At 37.4% G+C, this 19564-nt stretch overlaps 1 protein-coding gene across 2 annotated transcripts in view; it reads right to left on the bottom strand.

Annotated features, from left to right (window-relative positions):
* LUC7L2 (LUC7 like 2, pre-mRNA splicing factor) overlaps positions 1–19564 on the bottom strand; it is a 37219-nt gene that overhangs the window by 14289 nt on the left and 3366 nt on the right. Inside the window, exons 2-4 of one of the 2 annotated variants that reach the window (XM_074577340.1) lie at positions 13568–13638; positions 11788–11882; positions 472–570 (exon numbers count right to left, since the gene is read on the bottom strand). In XM_074577340.1, the coding sequence (XP_074433441.1) occupies positions 472–567 (96 nt within the window). In that variant the 5' untranslated portion in view covers positions 568–570; positions 11788–11882; positions 13568–13638. The remainder of the gene's footprint in view (positions 1–471; positions 571–11787; positions 11883–13567; positions 13639–19564) is intronic. The other variant, XM_074577332.1, reaches the window with a different exon arrangement.

Raw genomic sequence — 19564 nt, 5'->3', positions numbered from 1 at the left:
ACAAAAAAACCCAACCTTTTTGTCCTAGTGAAGACTAACTTCCTAGTTGGGAGTTCAAAACTCAAACTACGGTGTACTGAGACATAGCATAGGATCTGTTATCCCCAGTACAAAATTACTTTCTTCAATAAGCACAGAATTTAAGACTCTCTTCAAAGCACACACAACCTTAACATTTGCTTGCTATTTAATAACACTAAGACAGCATCCAGGTACATGATAATTTGTTCTGTGGAAGGCTGTTACCAGTTCTACCTGGAGATGACTAACAATACAAATTAAATACCCACATATAATAAGAGGCATGTATGTTTTACTTAACCGTGTCAAGGGTTTCTCTGCCTCTTTCTATAAAATTACCTTCCAAAAGTTTTCATTTTGTGTGTACCAAAACTTAACTTTTGTTGCTCAGTTTATCCACCTACATACACAAATTATGCTTTTTCTCCACCATTAAGACAACATACATACATCAAGCTCAAAGAAGAAATCTTGATCTTTGGATGCTATTTCATAGTCTGCCCTTAATGCCAGGTCATGCACCTTCAGACATTCTCCAAGGTCCATTCTCTGAAAAGAAACAGAGGGAAAGTGGTATAACTTTTCAAAGTGTTACGAGGAATGAAGTTAGCACGATTTTCTTTAACAGTCAAATATTCTGAAGCAAATCATCTTGCTTGTGAGAATGAAAGGACAGTTTAATAAAGCTGTAAGACAATACCAGATCTTTAATAAACATGCACCAGGAAATAATAAAAGCAGACAGAATGAACAGCTTATCTTATCACAATGGCTGTTTGTATTACGAAGTATCATTAATGTCCTGCAAAAATATTGTTTTACTGAAAGTTCAAAAAAGTGATTGAAGTGGGATATCCTGTGTTGAATTGAAACAGCTTAGGAAAACCATGTTCCCTGAAAAAAGCCTGGCAATTAAATGGTCAAATGCTCGATCTGAACAGTCTGCATGCTCTATGATACATGTTCCATTTCTGTTCATCACCTGAAATAGCTACAACCACAGCACCACTGTAAGTGATGCTTAAAATCCATTCTTGAAGCATTTCAAGAAACTCAAATCCCAGCAAAACATATTGCAGGTGAGTGAAGATGAGCTGAGTGTTGGACTATGTACAAGAATCAGGGATCAAAAAGTACAGATATTTTACTTGTAATCTAAAACCATTCTAGAAAGGGTAGGAAGGAAGGGTGAACTTAAAGTAACCAGGCTGCATCACTAATCTTGCATACAACACCACTGAGAAGAATGCCCAGAATCTTATTAGGTAACAAATACTGTTTTTAAATTGAAGTTTGCACAACATACAGCATAAGGAATTGTAATTCAATCTGTTGCTGAAAGTTTATTTGGTGATCAAGACAGAGCAATGTGTGCATGACAAAAAAAACTAAAACAAACACCCAAACAAAAAACCCACAAACAACAACAAAAAAACCTCCCCAAAACAAAGCAAAAAACTAAACCAAACAAATCGCAAAAAACTATTTGTAATGGAAACAACACTGAACAAAACCAAGGCACCCTCTCTGCAAAAGCACAAGCTGATGTATCATCATTGCATCACTTAAAAGCAGCACAGTTTCAGTTAAGTCTGCTCTTGGCACCGATCACTTAATTTTAAGAAAAATTAATCCTTTCCTAACATTGAAAGCACATAATGAAAGTTGAACTCTGACGGAAAAAGCTGTTATTGTTGTAGTTTAATAACAGTTTTAGAACCAAAACTAAAATAATTAATAATTTGTGTTCTGAGTTTTGTAAATAAGAGATGAGTGTTAACTCAGGAAACTGCTGCAAGTCATTTGGTTCTGAACCAAATGAGTGTGGTCTTTTTTTTAATAAACAAAATACTTGCATTTAAGTAGCAATTCAAGCCTCATGAGTCAAAAAAAAAAAAAGCATCATTGCTTTCAACTTCTCAAATTATCAGCTAGATGTTCCTACAAATCCATTTAAGTAATTTTTACAGAAGTTATTGGTTTATTTGAAGTGTTAGAGACAGAAAAAAAACATTGTTAAAATACAGAATTTTGAACGTGAAAGTTTTTGATAAACTAGTTATTTCAATATCCTTCAGCCACCATAAACCTATTTTCCGGAAAATGTCTGATTGCAATAGAGAACATCTGATTGCAATGATAAAGAAAAAGATTAGTTTTTCCTTTTGCAACTACACAGGATCTCTGCAATTTTGTGAACTGATGCACATCCACAAAGACTTTGAAGCTGAGCCATGTATTACACATATCTACTTCCACGTCATTAGATTCTGGCATTATTTAAACTGCAGCATTCTTTCAGGAAAGTACTTCAGTACTAGGAAAGTAATATGAAAGAACATTTTTAAATTATCTGAAAATTAGACATTTCAAAATTGTGAAAAGATTGTCTTTATGCTGATTCATTGCTTGTACTGATAAGGTATTTAACATTAAACTGTAAAATTCAAGGCCAATCCTGTTTTAAGTGAAGCACTCCAGTTCTAAATGCATAGATAAGGCTAGTGACACGCTTTAATGGATCTGAATACAACGACAAAAAGCCTGGAACACATGCACCGTGGCATCAGAAAAATGCTATTTCAATATGCAATCTACATACACTTTGAACAAATGCGTGAAATAAACTTCTATCACACTAAAAAAAAAAACAGAATTCACATGGCATTACTATGACACACTGTTCACTTTACATGTGTTTTACACTTCCCTCAATTCGGGTTGGATTTGCCCTCCTCAAGACAGTACATTTTCTGATTTCTTTTTTTCTTACTGGGAATTGTAAATCCACAGCCTGAAAGGATGGTAATTGCTCTGAGCCAGCATTACTACTGAAAAGAATTCTGTTCTCCCTTTATCACTGCGCTGTGCCACCCCACGCCGGCGCATCTGCCTGTGCAGTTGACCACAACCTGGGTACCGACTGGGTAAAACATATCTTAAGCAAACCAACAACAGAGGCAATTTTTCAGCAACGTACCTTTGCGCAACTTGTCAGGCAGCCACACAAACAGATGTCCTAACAATATGTAGGTGGTAACATAATAGCGAACTTAAGCAGCTACAATCTCTTACACTAACAAGATGCCACCTCAGAAACTCTTGAATAACTTCAGTAACATTAGCAGTAATTTTGCGTGATGAGGAGGGTGTTATGGAGGATTTATTTTTGTTAGATGACTCAATCAGAAGGCAAAATAATTTGTCTCCTCTTCTCCTCTCTGACCCAACAGAGTGCAGCTTTACGAATGCTCAAATGACATAACAGACAGGGAGGAAGAACAAGCAGGTACAAGAGAAAAGGATTCGTTTTCATTAGCTTTGCTGCAAAATAAATTATATCGTTGTTGGAACTGCTCCTTAACACAGCCTGTACTAGTCTTGGCTAATCCCTTCAAAGCACCATCGCAGAAGTATTACTACTAAATGTCTTTCTTAAAAGGTCTATTAGCAAACCCCAATGTAGAGACACATAAAAAACTCATTTAAAACTCTTAAACCAGTTTGCACTTATATGTAAAATCACTTCTGCTGGTATAAGTTATGCAACATCAGGCAAAGACAATTCATCTTGGGGATGACTCATTACTGTCAAAAGTCTATGCTGGCTCAGGATTGCCGAGGACCTTAATAAGCCCAGAGCATCTTGTATTATAATTTGGCTCATATGGATAGCGGCAAAGTAGATGGACAGCAGATGGAAATGGACAGAAGATACAGTTAGACATATTGTTTTCATTTTCCACATGTTCACCTTGCGATTTGGTGCCAAGATATGCCCTCCCCTAGAGGAAAAGAACAAGCACTGGTAGTCAGCTATTTAGAGACCGATCACATTTGAAACAGAAGACGGCTATGAGGGAAACTAACGTTCAGACATTGAGCTACTAATGAAGGCTTAAAAAGAATGCACATAAACTGGTTTTCACTGTCCATACTTTCAGACACTTAAATTACTTAAGTGATTTACTTAAGAGGAGTCCTAATGCGAGTAAAGCAAATAAAGAAAGGTGAGAACATCCAAGCCCCCAGATTAGACATAACTAAAGTTTATTGAATATGTGAAACCACGCTTTGGGACTTTTTGTAGTTACTGCACTTTTACTAAGGATTAAAACCAGAAAAACCCCTACATATTTGGAGAATCCTTTTAACAACTGAAAGGTACTGCTCAAGATGAGTCTAGAAAAAGTGTAGGCCACCACATGCAAAGCAGGATATCAGCAGTCCTTTTGCTATTGCTGAGCTCTGCTTAAGAAACTAGTGACTTATATTAACAACTTTCTAACCATTTTATGCAACACTTTCTTTATTCCTCAGTGTTATATGGGCAATTAAAGCTACTTGATTTCCCTGAGCTGAGGCTTAGATGACTGGTCTTTCATCCCAAACAACCTCACATTGAAATGATTTAATAATTATTTTCTTTTCATCCCGTCCACAAAACAGATAGAACGTCTTCGGTATTGATACAGAAATATGGATTACCTACAGTTAGTTTAAAAATGATGCACAGCTCTGCTTCAATCGCATCAAGTACCAAAAAAAACCAAACAAGAGAATCATGTAAATTTAGCATGAAGGAAGAGCTGGCTGAGGACTTGGACAATAGAGAATCTGAAGAGTTTATCCATAAAATAAATGTCCACTCAGAGTACCTGGCACTAATAACTGAACCAGAGATTAAGCTCTGATGTGACGCTGTTTCTGGAACATGAAATTATGAAGGCTTTCTTTTCAAATCTTGAGCTACCTACGGCAAAATTCACATTTTGGCACTTCTACAACTACTACACATTCCTTTGACATCAGAGATTAGGTTATGGAATGTATTCTATATTGACTGCAAAAAGAGTGCAGCAAAGTCAAAACTACTTAAAACACAGAGGACTGATGGACAGTGTTTACGTAGAGAATTCTTTCTAGCTATAAAGATACACATACCAAAACAGTTAACGTTCATCAAGAGAAGGTTTTTTTGTTTAGGAATATCTGACATGACTGAAAAATTTCTACTGGAGGAACCAAATCTCTCCCTTTATCAAACTGTCAAGGCAAGTATGAGAACACCCTTGCTACTGATAAAAAGAAGCTGCAGATAAACTCTTTGCTGAGATCTTCCTTATTATGGAACTCGTTTTTCATCCACACTAACTATTTTGTTTCTGATAGATTTCTGGACTTGTGATAGAGCCCGTCCTTTCTTGTAGGCAACACGTATTCAGAAGGGGAGCCTTTAGGATCATATAATTATGTGTGATTTAAGTCCTCTGACTTCACTAACTGGGTTAACTTTTGTAGGACTTCACTAGGAGGAAAGAAATGCCGAGCTAAAATGAGGCAGAAGTTTTTAAGTTATCAAAGTCCTTAGAAACCACTGAAAATCCCAGGTATCTTCAGAAGTATACTTCTTTAGAGACACTTCTCCCTTTAATCATACCCTCACTTCTGAAGACTTCAGGTCCTTAAAGTAGATCTTCACTGAAAGACAAAGCTAGCAGTAGTTTTCCTTATTTCTAAATGAGATATGTCAGTGTTCACATAATATTTGGTTTTATATAGTCAGGCTATAAGACATTAACATTGAAGTTACATAACCATACAGAGAGTAACAAAAAAACCCATTCACCTAGATAAATTAAACCCAATAAAATGGAATATGGTACAATCTGTTCACTTTCCTGGAACTGGTCAAAGAAATTAAGAATACATTTCGAGAGACTGACACGATCACTTGCTGGGACAACAGTGCACTTTATAATTTGTCACTGCTGAGCTAAAGGATACAAATTGAGTTAGCTTATTCAAGCCTAATTTAATTTGATTTGCAAAGCTGAAGCAGTTCACATGACCAAATCAGTCCTGAACTGAAAAGCTGATACCCTCCAGCAGAATGCCTGTTTTTTTGTAATGCTACAGCAAATAATCACACTGGCACACCTAAGTTTTAACAATGGAAATTGTTCCACTGAGCCAATGGGACTACTGGCAAAGACATCAACTCCAGATTAAAATATCTTACTAACTCCTATCGGCACACGTGTGAACTATCCGAACTTTTCTTCCACAGTAATAGGAAATCTCGGTAGTACAGTCAGTGAGCCTAAATGGATTCAGCCCACCTTGAGAGGGAAACCCAGTGGCAGGTGAACTGAATCTTTCTCTAGGCTCCACTACTTAGATCCCTTCTGACTCCAGTGCAAACTTCAACACCTAGCTCCTCAGCTGAAACCTATATTTAGATGTCTTAATCTGGAGCTGAATTCCATCCCTAATAAGCTTAATGTTAAGTGCGTATTAAAGTATATTGCTAAACCAAGGTCTCAATCAATATGGTTTTAGTCAGCAAAAGTCCTGAAGAGCTGAGTCCAATAAATTCATGAGCACCTAAAGATATGCTTAACTGCAGAACTGAGCTGACAGAGCATACTTTTGAGGTCTGTAAAAATAAAATGCAAGATGTTTCTCAACAAACACACATAAATACAAACGCAGACAAAGCTAATCCACTGAGCGGAAAGGAGTTTCTTAACCACGGGTTCCAAGAGCACACACAGTATTTGTGAAGTTTGTTCAACAGGGAAGCACAATCAAGCTAATGAGAAAGATTGTTGCAGAAGTGCTGAACTGCTCAGGCTCTTCAAAGATAGCTAGCAGGTTACTATAAATATTTAGGACGTTACCAATTTTAACCTTATTAAAGGTATTTGCTTTAAATCTTCCCACCTTGTCATTTTCATTGGTACTCAGCTATTTTTCCCAAAGATAGAGAAAACAGATTCTTATACATCTTGTAAAACTTGCCAAAGGCAGCACAGAGCTTACATCCAGAGAATGTTGATTAATAGGTACGTACCATTACAGGGGAGTCATCTGACTCCTATGTATGGTAGCTTCAGTCCTAATCTCATAATGTAGATAAATATAAGCTTTTGTAATGCTGCTGATGAAAAGTAACTCAAGAACCATGGTCTGGGGAAAAAAAAAAAAACAACCCCAAAACCACAAGCCTGATCATCAGCAACTATTAAGGATAAAAAAAAAGCTAAAGAGAGAGTGTTAACCCCTAAAGACAAAAAAAGTTAAGTAAAAATTACTAACTTTAAGTGGTAAATTATTCACTATGTCCCAGGGTTTACAAAGTCTTACTAATCTCTCATTGTAAAATTCTCCACTTGAAATGAACGAGCAAACTCTTAAACCACTGACTTACACATGTGAACCACTGCTCAAGTGATCATTATGAAAAAGGAGAGCACCAAAACATGAAAAAAAGAGTCAGTTAAAAATAAGAGCATTTATGAGAGGCCTTGTCAAAAGCATGTTCTGAACAGAGGCTGTTCTACAACCTTGAATACAAAGTCATTTCTGTGATCTTACCAATGGGTGCCTCACACAAACTTCAAAACACATTTCAAATAAAAAGATAATCACAGATCACAATAGATTTGGAATTATAATTTAATAAACTGAAAGAGGATGCTATGTAAACAAAAGTGTTTACATTTTTGCTGTTGGGACTCACTATTCTAACTATGTCTCCCATGTAGCCCATTACTCCCATTGCAGACCCCAAAAAAAATCCAAACCCATGCTTTCCCTGTCTCTTCCCGAAGTGACACAAAATCACCTCCTGCAGGCACTGAGACACCTCTGACTGCTTTACTTAGCATTTTCAAGTCTACAAAACCAGAAACCCAGTAGCGCAAAGCCACGTCCCTAAGTAAAATGAAATAAAAATAGGAATGTAACCAAAATCTCCTGATTAAAGTAGGTAACGACTGAAGCTCATTAACAGACAACTAGAAAAGTCCATCTGAAAAAGTCAAAGAAGAGGGTAACAGATACAGAATGAACTGTTCTGTTGACAACAGCAGCCAGAAGAAAGAATTACATTTCAAAATACAGCTAATTTTTATGGCTTTACACTCCTAAGTAAAATATTTAGGGTTCCTTTAAAGACAACTTTATTGTTCCTTTAAATACAAACTACTCTGAGGAAGCAAGACAAAGAGAAGTGCAAAAGAAAGTTTAAAGAAAAAGTAGGAAACTGTGCATTGTTGTCGACCTAGGCAATAGAAGTTTCCTAGTAAAACTCTAAACTTCACTAATTTGTATGGATGCTTTTTTCCTGAAATGTTTTTAATGTTAACCAAAAGATAAATCTCAAAGAAACTTGAGGAAAATACCTACTGTAAGTGTTCCAGAGAAGTCTAGAAATAACAGATGACTTCACACAGTATTCTTAAAAATATGCACACACTTCATGTTAAGAGAGAAGAGATAACATACACATAAGCCCAGACAACAAAGAGAAAATCTCCAATCTTCTAAGAAAAGTATACACTCGCTACTTTTACCAATACATACTGCAGGCGAGGGAACACGATTTTACTGTCAAGGGAAATCAATTCCTTGGCAGAATTCTGGGCATTTGGCCATTAACGAAAAGAACACACTAAATTAACAGAGCCTACTCATGTGAGTCATTTCGTTTGTCTTGCTTTATCTATGAATGTCCTCCTTGAGTGCTTTTGAAAGAGTGGGTGGATTGGAATACCATAGAATTCTGGATTTCGCAGACAGGAACAGTAATATGCATTTCACTGGAACTGAACAGATTATCTTGTGACACACAAAAAATGGCAATTCATGTCCAGTATTTTACTGACAATCTAGTCAATGAAGAGATTTAACCTCAAAGTGTCTCCAGAGAACTTATTCTCTCAGAACCATAAGACTCTGGATTTGGAAAAACAAAAAACCGAACCCCACCCCACCAAACCAAACAGTTACTCAATCTTTGTTACCTACAGGTCTTGAACCCAAAGATACAACAAAATTTTCCTATCAAAACTAGCTTCTTGCCCATTTAAGAATGGGCTACCAAGACAGAAGGTCCATTTCTTCAGACCCATGACTAGGTAAAACAGTAGACCATACATGGGTCAGATAAAGCCTGTCTCTTATGAGTCCCTCTCTACTACTCCCACTAAAAGGATTAAACTAGTCACTGTTTTTCTGGATCCAGAGTTACATTGTGGAACACATTTTGTAGTCTGATGACTAACTGCATTATGAGGAAGAAGGAAAAAGAAAAAAAAAAGAGAAAGATTGATATTCACTGAATAAGCACTCTAGTTTATTACTCCAAGAGTAGCAGCACAGTCCAGTATGAGACAGATGAGAACTTTCAGTGAGGACTTAAACTGGGTAAACAGGCTCAACCTACATGCTTGGTTTGCACCATAAGAGGCATTACTGCATGATACCTACGACTTTTATAGTTCTAAAGTTCTACATTTCTTACGGGCTAAAGACAGCCATTCTATAAATCTTTGCTTACACAGAAATTAGACCACAATGAAAAACTGTCAAATTAATCTTTTAACAGTACCTTCTTGTAGAGGCTGATTAATGACCCTGTATGTTTTTATAGCATACTGTTATGTCCGTATCTTCCCCCAACCATGAGCTATTTTGCTTATCATGCAAGCAAAACACTGGACAACATAACAGATGGATGAAGATGGTTCTTCTCCCTTTTCCCTCATTTTGTTTGGACAGTAGTGCACAGGACAGTTCAAAATAAAACTACATACGCATTTATACACAAAGCATTGTTATCAATTTGTTACCACTTATAACAAAGAACGACTTGAAAGAAATGCGTGCAAGATGCATTATCTTCAGTATATGCGAAACACACCACATTAACTTCAAAACACCTGATTTTTGCGTTATGACAGAACTTTGCTATACAGAAGAAAAAGGAAAGCGTCTTTAAGGACAGGAAAAAAATATTTAGGAAGCCACAAGACTTACAAAGAAGCTCAGTAAGTGGGCCTTTCCTATTCCATTGCCTTTTTTATTAAGATAAATGCTAATTTCTCTAGTTCAGTTCTATTTATTTTGCCTCTTCTTCCTGTGCTTCTTAGCAATTACAGTTGTGTCTACTTCTACAGAGACTCTTAAGAGGAGGGAAGGACAGACTTTAACTATTGGCCTGCCAGTCCAAGTGCCAAAACTAGTAAAACCAACAGAATTAGTGTGTGCATACATGTTTGAAGCCCCCTTATCAATGAAAAATGTTATGGTAATGTAAAATCACAGATACTTGGAAAGCACATTGGAGGCCAGGTGACAGGTAAATCACTTACCAAGTCTACATATTTCAGTTTTCCATTTTGCAAATTAATTTTTCATTTAATTTCATTTCATTTAAAGCTCTAGTCAAGTTAGCCTTTTGGAATGACATGGCACAGAGAACCAATGCTGCTTCAAATAATCCTTAAGACAGGTTTTCCAGCACTCATTTTCCCCTCTGCCACAGGGTAAGAAAGTGTGCCAATGTGCATAAGGAAAGCTACCAAAGTGCAGCATTAGGAATGGTACACACACAAGACTCTTCCTATCATCATACTACATCTCTCTACTGTTAATTCTTCTAAAGCCATGGAACATCTGGTGAGACCCCACATGGAGTACTGTGTCCAGCTCTAGAGCCCTCAGCACAGGAAAGACATGGACCTGTTGGAGTGGGTCCAGAGGAGGGGCACAAAAAACAATCTGAGGGCTGGAGCACCTCTCCTATGAGGACAGGCTGAGAGAGTTGTTCAGCCTGGAGAAGAGAAGGCTCCACGGAGACCTTATTGTGGCCTTTCAGTACTTAAAGGGGGACTACAGGAAAGATGGGGACAAACTTCTTAGCAGGGACCGCTAAAAGGGATAAAGGGACAAGGGATAGTGGCTTTAAACTAAAAGAGGGTAGATTCAGACTAGATATAAGGAAGAAATTTTTTACAGTGAGGGTTGTGAGACAGTGGAACAGGTTGCCCAGAGACATGTTAGATGCTCCATCCCTGGAAACATTCAAGGTCAGGTTGGACAGGGGTCTGAGCAACCTGATCTACTTGAAGATGACCCTGTTCATTGCAGGGGATGGTGGACTAAATGACCTTTTAAAGGTCCCTTCCAACCCAAACTATTCTATGCTTGTATAATTCCAACTCACCTGCCTTTCACAAAGAATAAACTACTTTAGCCAGGCACCAGAAGGTAAAGCACAAGCACACTGACAAAGCTACTGGCATGTATCAAAGCCCTTTGTTTGCTACGCTCAGGCAGAGGAATGTCTACTACACAGAACACAAAAATCCAAGTCAAATAAGTTACTAATATGCCATAAATGGGGATTTTTCAAGTTGCCTTTGAATTTGTGAAAATGGCACAGTAGCTGGGTATTGTACAGTAAGCGTCACTATCTTGTTAAATATATCTCAGCCTCTGGAAATGTAATTATTTGAACTTTCAACTGTTTTCACTAAAATATTTTCAAAGAAAGAAAAATCACCTCTTTTTACTCTACAAGTATTTGTGTGGGATAATTTCTCACTACAACATAAAGTTTTAAGAAAGTAACGTCATAATTTATCATCAATGACATTTCCTTTTTTTCTGCTAGTTGCAACTGTACCAGCTTAAAACCACTTTGCTATAGTGCAATTCATGTAGGTAATGTTATGTATTTTATTTAAAATTTTTTATGTTATAGCAAGCAATGTTGAACTTGTAACTAATAATAGCATATAGAACAGGAAACTTGTAAAAATTAACCCATATAACAGTTGTTATAAGTTTCTCTGAGCTACCAGAGAGTGGATAGACACTTGCTGAAAACCACGAAATTAAAACTGATATTACAAAGAACAAATAATTCAATTTCTCCATTCTTATCTAAATAAAACACAAGATTTAGCTACATACAGTTCCAGAGAGCACATCATGAGGGCAGCAGTTGAGAAGGTGACTCTTACACACTCTGTCATCACTGAATTTGATTCGCTGACGGGTTGTGTCACCTGCAATATAGAAATCAACACATTCCAGGTTAGAAATCTGTGGAAGCCAGACATATTCTGCAGGTTACATGCAAAGCGTTAACATTGCCCTGTCACATAGTGAAGGCCTACGGAAACTAGAACTTAAAACACTGTATGCTTCTTTGCCAAATAACACCAAAAACACAAATACATGTTTTGATGCTCTATAATGCTATTTTAAAATCCTCTCACACTTTCCCTTCAAAAATGCAGCGTGAAAAGTGCTTGAAACCAGAAAGATAGCATTAGCTTAAAAACACTTTGCTACAACAGCATTTGTTAAATGAGCTATATAATGTTCTAGTCAGATTTTGCATGAAATAGTGATGTATTTGTATGCAACAATTAGCATATAAAAGCAGCCTCATAAACACAAGATGATACACATTGAGTCTTCACCGAATCCCACCTTATACTCATTTTATGATTTTGCTCTTGGATGCAATGCACCCTCTTACTTCTGGTGGGAGTAGCATAAAAAGTTGGCAGAAGAATGGTTTTAAATGCTTACAAACCTGAAAAAAAGTCAGTCAAACATATGGACATAGCCTATATGCAAAATTATTTTACAGACGTTTGCATATCTCCGTATCATAAGCCTTTTTTTTTTTTCCTACATGCTGTTTGTTGGGATGGAAATATCTTAATTATATCTTCATCATGGCAGGTTGTAGTTCCTGCATCAGCAGAAGCATCAACCTGCCCACACACTGAGGTCCAATTGCAAGTTTAAATAACCCCATCTTGGAGCAAGACCTAAAGTCTTCAGAATAAAGTAACCAGCTGGTGCTTTGGGGATGAGGGAGGGAATATGTTTTCCTTCAAGTCATAACATCGTCACTGTTTCAGATTTGGAAGAGAAAACAATGCTATGGCTCTCTTGTTGTTAAGACACAGGCATGATAAAACACCTTAATCTCGCTAAGGATGTAGCTATTTATTCATTTTTTTAAACTTAACCACCTGTTAAAATCTCTAATCATTGAAAACCTACTGGTGAATTACTGAAGCAAGGAAAGCTGCTGGGGGAAAAAAGACGACATACAATGAGTTCAGACAGCAGCCTCTTCCATTTCATCAAATATTTCAGAGTGTAGAAACATTTTGCAGTTTATTAAAGTCTTTTATGGCTTCATGACCTGAAACACTGAGAATTTTGAATCTATTAATTCAAGAAGCCAAATTCATTACTGAAGTAACTACAACAGAGGGGAATAAAACCCCCATCTCTTAATAGTCAAGCCTTTATTACTATCATATAATCAGATTTTATAGTATCAGTTCCTATACATAGGATGGTAATACATAATGTTTTCAAACAGGCCAAGTTTCAGATTATTAAGCAAACAAAAGTTTCCAAAACCACCACATGCTTAATTTGCCTGCGGGATACAAGACTTAAAACCTGTAATCCACGGGCTAAAGACAGCTTCAAAGCAGTTCAACAATAGGTTTTCTAGAGGGCAACCTTGCTGCTTAGTTATACTTACACAACTAAAAATTTAGAGCAATTCCTTTATAATCATGCCTGCTACTGCAATAAAGAGCTCTGAGTTTTGCTTTTCCTTTTTTTGCTTTTTAGGAGGTGGATCCATATTTTTTAAACACATAACTGCGTTTGTTCCACATTCATTAACACATCTGAAAAGTTATTGATAACTCACGGCTCGGCGAATGCGGGGCCTTTCTGACACTCCCTTGCAGATTGATGTAGGCAGGCAAAGATACATTGAACCTTTATAAATAAAACAAGGGGCCAGATTGTTCAGTTTGTATAGAATAGACTCTGCCAGCAATTTTAACACAGCATCTAGAAATACATGTTGACTGTAAAGATTCTTCCATATAAAGACACATGAACAAAATCACAAAAAGTATTTTAAAAAGACAGCTGATGGCCTTATAGCACTAACCTATCAGGAGTCAAAAAGTTATCAAGACCAGAAAATTGCCAAAAGACTCATGGTTCCTTACGTAACGTTGGCAAGTAGTATTTTCAGAGACATCACCTCAACATCCTAGACATAGCTTTTTCATACCTCTACCACAACTAGGAACTGATGCTACAGCTGCAATACAGTCTTTCATCTGAGTAGCTAGCATGATAATCACAATTACCAAACTGAGATAAGACAACGAAGGAAAAAGAATAAAAATAAAAAAAAAAAGGAAAAAAAAGAGGTAGCAGAAACTAGTCAGTGACAGCCTCAAGAACACATTGCACCTTTACATTTTAAACCTTTGTTCTTTCTACACTGTGCCTTTGGTCTAATATTTAAGAGACTTTGAGAAAGGCACCCATACACAGAACATTCAGATATTTTCCTTTTTACAAAAAGCAGCTTCACACATTTGCATTTATTTTTAATCTAGGCTGTTTCAGAAGGAAAGGTTTATCAAAAAGAAAAGGTGTCATATACTATGTCCTAACAATGACTGAATTTTGTGTCCCTCTGGCAGCTCATTCCAGAGTCTGACAGCCTCAGAAGAAAATGCTTTTATTTCTTCATTAATTTTGTGAGCTCAAATACCCTTAATAGTGCAGACCTGTTGGCAAAGACAGAAGATGCATTCTGCTGCTGACCTACAGATTAATCATCTTGAGCAGATGATGACCTGGGGTCTACATGGCTTGCTGGGGGGAAGGGCAGAATAAAGTCTACAGATCCAATACACACCTGACATTCAGCCTACAGCAAGAGAGACTAAGAATTAAAACATGAACGCAGATTTCTTAGGCCAAGGACTTCAGTGGTCAGATAACCAAGACACTACTTCTCTTTATCAAACTGTACTTAGGTTGATATACTCTTTGTATGGTCAAATAATCAAGTGAAAGCTAAGTGATGTTTATGAGCATTTAAAAAAAGGCTTTATATATTCTGTAAGAAGAAAACAATACACCTACGTACCAAGTAGCTGCAGTCATCTAAATTTCAGAAGTATCCTTAACGCTTTTATAAACGCTATGACTGATATTTTAGACCTTATTACAAGTTCTATTTCAAAAGGTAAATAATTAAATTAGCTCAGAATAGCAACTTATTTAACCCTGCCTCTGAAGAACTGCAGAGTATTCGACTATTTGATCTTTAGGACTCGTGCTCATTAAAGAAATCAAAGTAATTTACCAGGGCTTTATAGGAGTCAACATCTATTACTATAAGCCATCCCTGTGTTTCCAATTAGATTTTCTCAGTTAAAAACAAACCAAAGTCATGTTATCGATAAAATTTATATAGAGATACAAAAAAAAAAAAAAACAGACTAAATTTTCCTCAAGAAGCAGCAGCTTAGTTTTACTTAAAGTACCTGGCCCAAACCACATTTCTATAAAAGATTACTTTCCAGATGAATGGAGAACTTTGAAACAGTATTGAAACCATTCCAGAAAAAAAGCCGAACATAAGGAAATTTCTACACTTGTACATCTCATATCCTTTATAAGCATAAGGAAACTGCACACTAGGGACACAAATATTAAAGACATGATGGTAGTAATGTAAACTTTCTAAAGCACATTTTCTAATTTGTATTAAACATGCTGACTACAAAAGTAACATCAAGACCAAGGCATTATGGTGATTAAAGAACATCCTGAGGTTAAGATCACAATGCGCACTTGGTCTATACAATTCACTTTGAACTCCCAAGTCTAACCTATTAACAAGCCTCCACGATGTCACTCCCGTTCAGTGCATTTCAATCACAAACCAGCAGAATGAACACTTATGTACCAACAACCCTCGGCATTATAACACGCTCATAACAATGATATATTTGATCCAGCATCTTACTGTTCTGACGTATCCTAACATACTACTAACAAGAAGCCCAGTGCACTGATGAGAATTACCCTTTATAACCCAACTGTAACCTCCAATCGCAAACTAATGGTGCAATCCATGCAAACAAAACAATGTGCGTTTTCATTTTCATGCCGTTAACTTCCTGCATTAAGATACATCAACCAAAACCGGTCAGCTTTCCACTCAATTTTTTGAAGAACGAGTCCCAACATGTTGGCAAGGGACTCTGAAAGCTTCACCCATGAAGAGCTACTAACTGGGTGGAATATCAGGTTAAAGACTGCATATCAAATTTCATCAGGAAAGCAGGCCCTGTATGACAAGTATTCAACATCATTATTTAATCGAGGCTTAAGCAGTCACAGAAGATCCTGTTCCTGCTACACACTTAACGGGCAGCTAATTCTGATATTCTTGTCACTAACACTGAATGCATCTTTACCATAACACCTTTAGAATAATACACTTCTAAGCATAATTTCTTCTAGTTTACACTGTTGCTGAATTAATACTGGCGAATGCAGAAAGAATGAAACAATTTTTAGCTAATGCATCACAAGTGGAACAAATATAGAAATTATTTTTAAGAGGTATGAATATGCCCATTTGCTTCTTCAAAAATGCCATTTCATATGGTGCCCCAAATCCAGAGTAGAAAAATTCCTCAAGTCCTTCACTGTTCCCCTCATTTTTAATGGCTAAAGTACCAGAACTTTAAAACAAAGCCACAGAATTCACTAAACTTGATCGTTGCCCTTAAAAGCCCTCTGATCACTCCTAACTCACAAATAAAGAATCTTTTCATGGTTTATGTGTTGCTACTTCCTTCAGATTTCTGAGCTGATATCAATTCAACATTTTGGGTAGGTTTTGCAGAAACATGTGTATACAAGACACTTTTTTCTGCCTTTACTTTGCTGCTGATCCGTATTTGAAGGAAAAGCTCTCAGAGGAGGCCTCTGGCTCCCTAACATGGCTCTCAGCCAAAGGGCTAGCAGTCTTCTAGTAATGGACAACAATGTATTGAAACTGACTTCAAAAGCACATACTACCTTCCACCTACAAGCATAAAGCGAAGTGGAACCCAAAATCTATGTACCCTTAAGTCCTTAAGCACACAGAGAACTCTTCAATAATCCCATATGGAAACAAATAAATTAAAAAATGGGTTTACAAATTCTAGATTACACCTGTTACCACACAAAGGGGGTCACGAAACACAGGATGACATCGAGGTAAGCACAAGGGTGTCGCTTCAACTCCTCCCAAACAAGGACAGAAAAGTCACATATTAATAACCACAATTCAGGATAATTGAAATGGCTAGCATAAAACAGAAAAACTATTTAAGATGTGAACATATGAAAAAAGGATATTTTAAGTTTCAATGTCAGAAGATGATTTAGAACAAGAAAAGTGCTTTGCTAGTAACAGCTGAAGAACTGAGTTAAAGACTCCAAATATAGCAGTTCATCTCAAAAAGCTAGCAGGTGAAGCAAAAGAGGCTGATTGGCACCTCATACATAAGGGTTCTGTATATGCAAAGAAAAAGCCAAAGATTTTTATGATAGTCACATAGCATAACATTTGTTAGGATGCTCAGGAGAACATTTTCATGACCACACATAAGTCTCAAAAGCATGCACAAATTTAGCTGTCTCTTAAGAAAAAATCTAATCAACTTTGCTAGTTTTTCATATTTCTAGACTATAACCTAATTTTGATGCAGTGGCAATTATTAAAAAAAAAAAAAAGAAAAGCCAAACCACCACCACATTTCTTTGCAACAGTCAAGTCTTGGCAGTTTCAAGATGTGGTGTTGTTCCAGGGCCATTCTGATCTGCTCTACGTGTGCACTACTGTCACAAGTAATGATCCTTCTCCACCCTCTGCTTCTAACCCATTCCTCACACTGACTCCAGCACTCATGCGGCAAGGCAGAGCAGGTAACTGACCTGGCAGAAAATGAACCTGTTGAGCAAGATAGCTGATTTAAGATAAAACGGGATCTTCACAACCAGGTCTTTTAAAGAAAACTTGGCAGTGTTTCTTCATTCCAGCTATATTCTGAAAAAAATAATTCCTGGGGTACTATGCTGGTTTTGGGCGGGGTAGAGTTCATTTTCTTCATAGTAGCTAGTATGAGGCTATGTTTTGGATTTGTGCTGGAAGCAGCATTTATAATACAGGGATTTATTAGCTACTGCTGAGCAGTGCTTACACAGAGTCAAATCCTTTTCTGCTCCTCACACCACCCCACCAGCGAGCAGGCTGGGGGTGCACAAGACGTTGGGAGAGGACACAGCCGGGACAGCTGACCCCAACCAACCAATTCCATACCCTGTGACATTATACTCAGCATATAAAGCTGGGGGAAGAAGGAGGAAGGAGGGGGATGTTCAGAGTTATGGCATTTGTCTTCCCGAGTAACCATTATGTGATGTGTGATGGAGCCCTGCTTTCCTGGAGATGGCTGAACACCTGCCTGCCCACGGGAAGTAGTGAATGACGTCCTTGTTATGCTCTGCTTGCGTGCACGGCTTCTGCTTTACCAATTAAACTGTCTTTGTCTCAACCCAAGAGTATTCTCAGTTTTACTCTTCCAATTTTCTCCCCATCGCACCGGGGAGGAGTGAGCAGGTGGCTGAATTGTGCTTAGTTACTGGCTGGGGTTAAACCACGACAGGTACTAATACCAATTGTTAACATTTCACTCCATTTGTAAATGACTTCATTTATTTAAAACAGTTATGATCCTATTTTTAAGGATCACTTTTATCTTCTAGAGAATAGAGATTGAAAAACCAGGGTTTACCAAATCATACTATTAAAAAAAAAAGTTTAATGAATTTTACACTTGAAAAATAGCATTAAAAATGAAAGGTACACTTTTCTATCAGCTTATTCCTAATACTTCTGAGTGACAAGTTCCCACAGCCCTGGTCATTGACAATAAATTTAACTTGAACTAACCTTTTAACTATTGACATACATAACAAAGAGTCCTTTAGCTCAACTGCTAACAGTAAAAACCAAACAAACACACAACTTACTTGTTTGTAAGTATGTAAGATTAGCAGCTGGTCTTCAGCACTCCTTATTTCTAAATGTTTGGGAAACCCACGCTATGAATTCAGTAGCTTATATTTAAGCCTCTCTATTTAAGTATATCAGGTTATCAGTACTTGGAATGCCATACTTCAGGGAAAAACCTGCAGTCACGGCTAGATTAAATTAGTCCAGCTTTTTACTAGCATCAAAATCTAAGCTCCTCTTTTTTTTTTTTTTCTTTGAAATTCTGGAATGGTCCACATCCAATCCAGTTTTCCATGTCTCGTCAGAGAAGGAGATAAGAGAAGTTTAAGTTAGGCATATTTAAAATAACCACTTGTTTTTAAATAATGTGTTTTTCCACGAGTGCAACAAAACCATACCATTTACAGAATGATTTCACTGTACTGACGTTAACAATACAACTGCTTTTCAGATACCCCAGAAGAATTCTAAGAACTGCAGCTCACTGGAAACACCAGAAGAGCATCTGCCAAGTCCCTTCTGTTTCACTTCTCTGTCAGGTGTCTGACACATGAGCAAGGCAAGCAGGGAGCAGAAGGGTGCTGCACCAGGCAGCTGGCGAGAGGCTGCCTGAACATCACATCTTGGCGGGTACCAGGCAGCAGTTCATCACACGTTGAGTGATGCCGTGTGACTACAAGTGCATCTATCCCACTGCCAAAGTTCAGTGCCAAAGCAAGTCACAAAGCTCTCAGCTCTCCCTGCCCGCAAGCACAGAGCTCTCTGGGAAAGGATACAGCAAGGGGCAGGCCCAGAGCCGCATACAGAGTTCTAGAC

Source organism: Larus michahellis, chromosome 1 (assembly GCF_964199755.1).
Source record: "Larus michahellis chromosome 1, bLarMic1.1, whole genome shotgun sequence".
NCBI classification, from domain to species: domain Eukaryota; kingdom Metazoa; phylum Chordata; class Aves; order Charadriiformes; family Laridae; genus Larus; species Larus michahellis.
This window is presented reverse-complemented; position numbering and strand designations above follow the sequence as displayed.